General features: G+C 55.3%; 1 protein-coding gene across 1 annotated transcript in view; it reads right to left on the bottom strand.

Annotated features, from left to right (window-relative positions):
• TNPO3 (transportin 3) overlaps positions 1-2,673 on the bottom strand; it is a 39,271-nt gene that overhangs the window by 5,458 nt on the left and 31,140 nt on the right. Inside the window, exons 13-16 of the mRNA XM_015825838.1 lie at positions 2,374-2,411; positions 2,108-2,218; positions 979-1,119; positions 296-420 (exon numbers count right to left, since the gene is read on the bottom strand). Coding sequence (XP_015681324.1) covers positions 296-420; positions 979-1,119; positions 2,108-2,218; positions 2,374-2,411 — 415 coding nt within the window. The remainder of the gene's footprint in view (positions 1-295; positions 421-978; positions 1,120-2,107; positions 2,219-2,373; positions 2,412-2,673) is intronic.

The following is a 2,673-nucleotide window of genomic DNA, read 5'->3' on the forward strand; positions in this document are numbered from 1 at the left end:
CAGCTTTTGTGCCTAAGGCAGAGCTAGAACTCACGGTCTCCTGCTTTCCAGCCTGGCGCCTTAGCCACTAGACCCAACTGGCGCTCAAAGCTGGCAAGTTCTCAAAGTGGAGCAACGACCTTGATTGAACCAGGCAATTAAGCCGATTAAACCGCTTGTTTTGGTGCCCGCCTGCTCTAGGAGTGGAGCCACAGGGCCTCCTTAAACGGTGGCTGGATCAGGGGGGGTACAGGACCCTCGGCCCAGGAAGGGGGTCCTCGCCTCCCCCTCCGCCTGGCCTCCAGCACCTACCTACCTACCTACCTGCAGCATGTCGAGCAGCCCCTGCCTGCACCCTTCCTCCATGCCGTACTCGTCCACCAGGATGCTGCCCAGGTAGAGGAAGCAGGAGTGCTGATGCTCCTGGTACACGTTCACCATCTGCCGAGGAAAACAGCCGGGACTCAACGGAGGAACGCACAGAGCCGGCAGTGCCGGCCCTATCTGCAGTTGTTAAGCGAGTCACACGGTTGTTAAGTGAATCTGGATTCCCCTATTGCTTGTCAGAAGGTCGCAAAAGGGGGAATCAGGTGACCCCCCCCCCAGGACGCTGCGACCGTCACAAACGTGAGTCGGTTGCCAAGCGTCCGAATTTTGATCGTGTGACCCTGGAGATGAACAATTAACCAGTGGAACTACCTGCCTCCAGAAGCGGTGAATGCGCCAACACTGGAAGTTTTGAAGAAGAGACTGGACAGCCATTGGTCCGAAATGGTGTAGGGTTTCCTGCCTGAGCAGGGGGTTGGACTAGATGACCTCCGAGGTCCCTTCCAACTTTATCATTATTATTATTATTAATTCCCCCCCCCAGTGCCGCTGCAATTTTGAACGGTCACTAAACAAACTGTTGTATTTGTTGTTGTTTTTTTAAAAAAATAACTATCCGAGTCCTCCGTTGCGGGAATGAACGCCGGTGGGCAGAGGGGTGAAAAAGCTCACCTGAGTGACCAGCGGCTGCAGGAGGGCTGCCGACCCCTTGCCGACGCAACGGACGGCGAAACGCAGGCATCGGCAGCAGCGTTCCACGATGCGGTTGTCCGCCCGGTGTTTGTTCAACGTCTCCGAGAGCACCGGCCAAATCTGGGGGAGACCGAGAGGAACGTCAAAAAGGACGATAGGAGGAAGTGCAGTGGACCAGGGGTCTCCAACCTTGAAGACTTCTGGACTTCCACTCCCAGAATTCCCCAGCCATCACACTTGAAGATGGGGGAACTTCAACTCCCAGAATTCCCCAGCCGGCCTGCTTTAAGATGCGGGGACTTCAACTCCCAGAATTCCCCAGCCATCATGCTTTAAGATGGGGGGACTTCAACTCCCAGAATTCCCCAGCCAGCATGCCTTAAGATGGGTGAACCAATTCCCAGAATTCCCCAGCCGGCATGCTTTAAGATGGGTGAACCAATTCCCAGAATTCCCCAGCCGGCATGCTTTAAGATGGGGTGGGGGACTTCAACTCCCAGCATGACTGGCTGAGGAATTCTGGGAGTTGAAGTCCACAAAGTCCATTTGTCTGAAATGGTACAGGTCTCCTGGCTGAGCAGGGGGTGGACTAGATGACCTCCAAGATCCCTTCCAAGAACATCATCATCATCATTATTAAGTTGCCAAGGTTGGAGACACACACCCCCCCCGCAGTGGACGACAGCCCCAAGGGCAAAAACAGACCCTCCGAGACAGGGGTGGGCACTTCATTTCCCAAAGTGCCGTGTATGAAACTGGGACTGCTGTGGAGTGCCAATCTAATAGGGCTGTGAAGGTGCGTAGGTGCACACACACACACACAGACACACACACACACAAAGACAAACACAAGTAAATTGGGAAAAAATATAGCCGTCACTTTCAAACTAAGAGCAACCCACCAGGGCCAGACAGGGACGGCCAAAAGGGCCGGCTGTGGCCCGGGGGGCCATAAAATGCCCAGGTTTGCTCCAACGTGGCCTGGTGGGGGTTTCCCCCCAACCTGGAGCCCTTTAGTGTCGGTCTCCCACTCCAGGTGGGCAATTCTGGCCCCTCTCCAGGTTTTCAGCAGAGGGTGGGGGACACAAACAGGCCGTGCCCTGCTTACCTCTTGGATGACCTTTTGGCACGGATGCGTCTGCCCGTTTTCTACAATGGGGTTGGTGTGCCTGCAGTGGAAGGAGAAATCAAAAGAAAAGGGAACTCTCCAGAAGGAAAGCTGGTTTCAGGCAGGCAGGGAAGGAAGGAGGCGAGGAGGGGGACGCTGGGAATCTTGAGCTGGGTGGTTTTCCTGCAGACGTTGCATGACCCAACTAGGTAACATCATCAGTGCTAGCAGGGAGTGGGGTATGCGGAGAAGAGGAGGAGGAGGACTGTGGGGTCCTTGGCGCTCTCTGAGCTGGGTGGTTTTCCTGCAGACATTTCATGACCCAACTGGGTAAGCATCAGTGCTAGGGAGGGAGTAGGGTATGCGGAGAAGAGGAGGAGGAGGAGGAGGAGGAGGAGGAGGAGGAGGAGGAGGAGGACGACGACGACGACGACGACGACGACGACGACTGTGAGGTCCTTGGTGCTCTCTGAGCTTGCTGGTTTTCTTGCAGACATTTCATTACCTGACTAGGTAACATCATCAGTGCTAGAAGGGAGGAGGGTTTGTGGAGAGGAGGAGGAGGA

This window comes from Protobothrops mucrosquamatus, unplaced genomic scaffold, assembly GCF_001527695.2.
Source record: "Protobothrops mucrosquamatus isolate PMUCROS unplaced genomic scaffold, P.Mucros_1.0 scaffold2833, whole genome shotgun sequence".
Lineage (NCBI taxonomy): Eukaryota > Metazoa > Chordata > Lepidosauria > Squamata > Viperidae > Protobothrops > Protobothrops mucrosquamatus.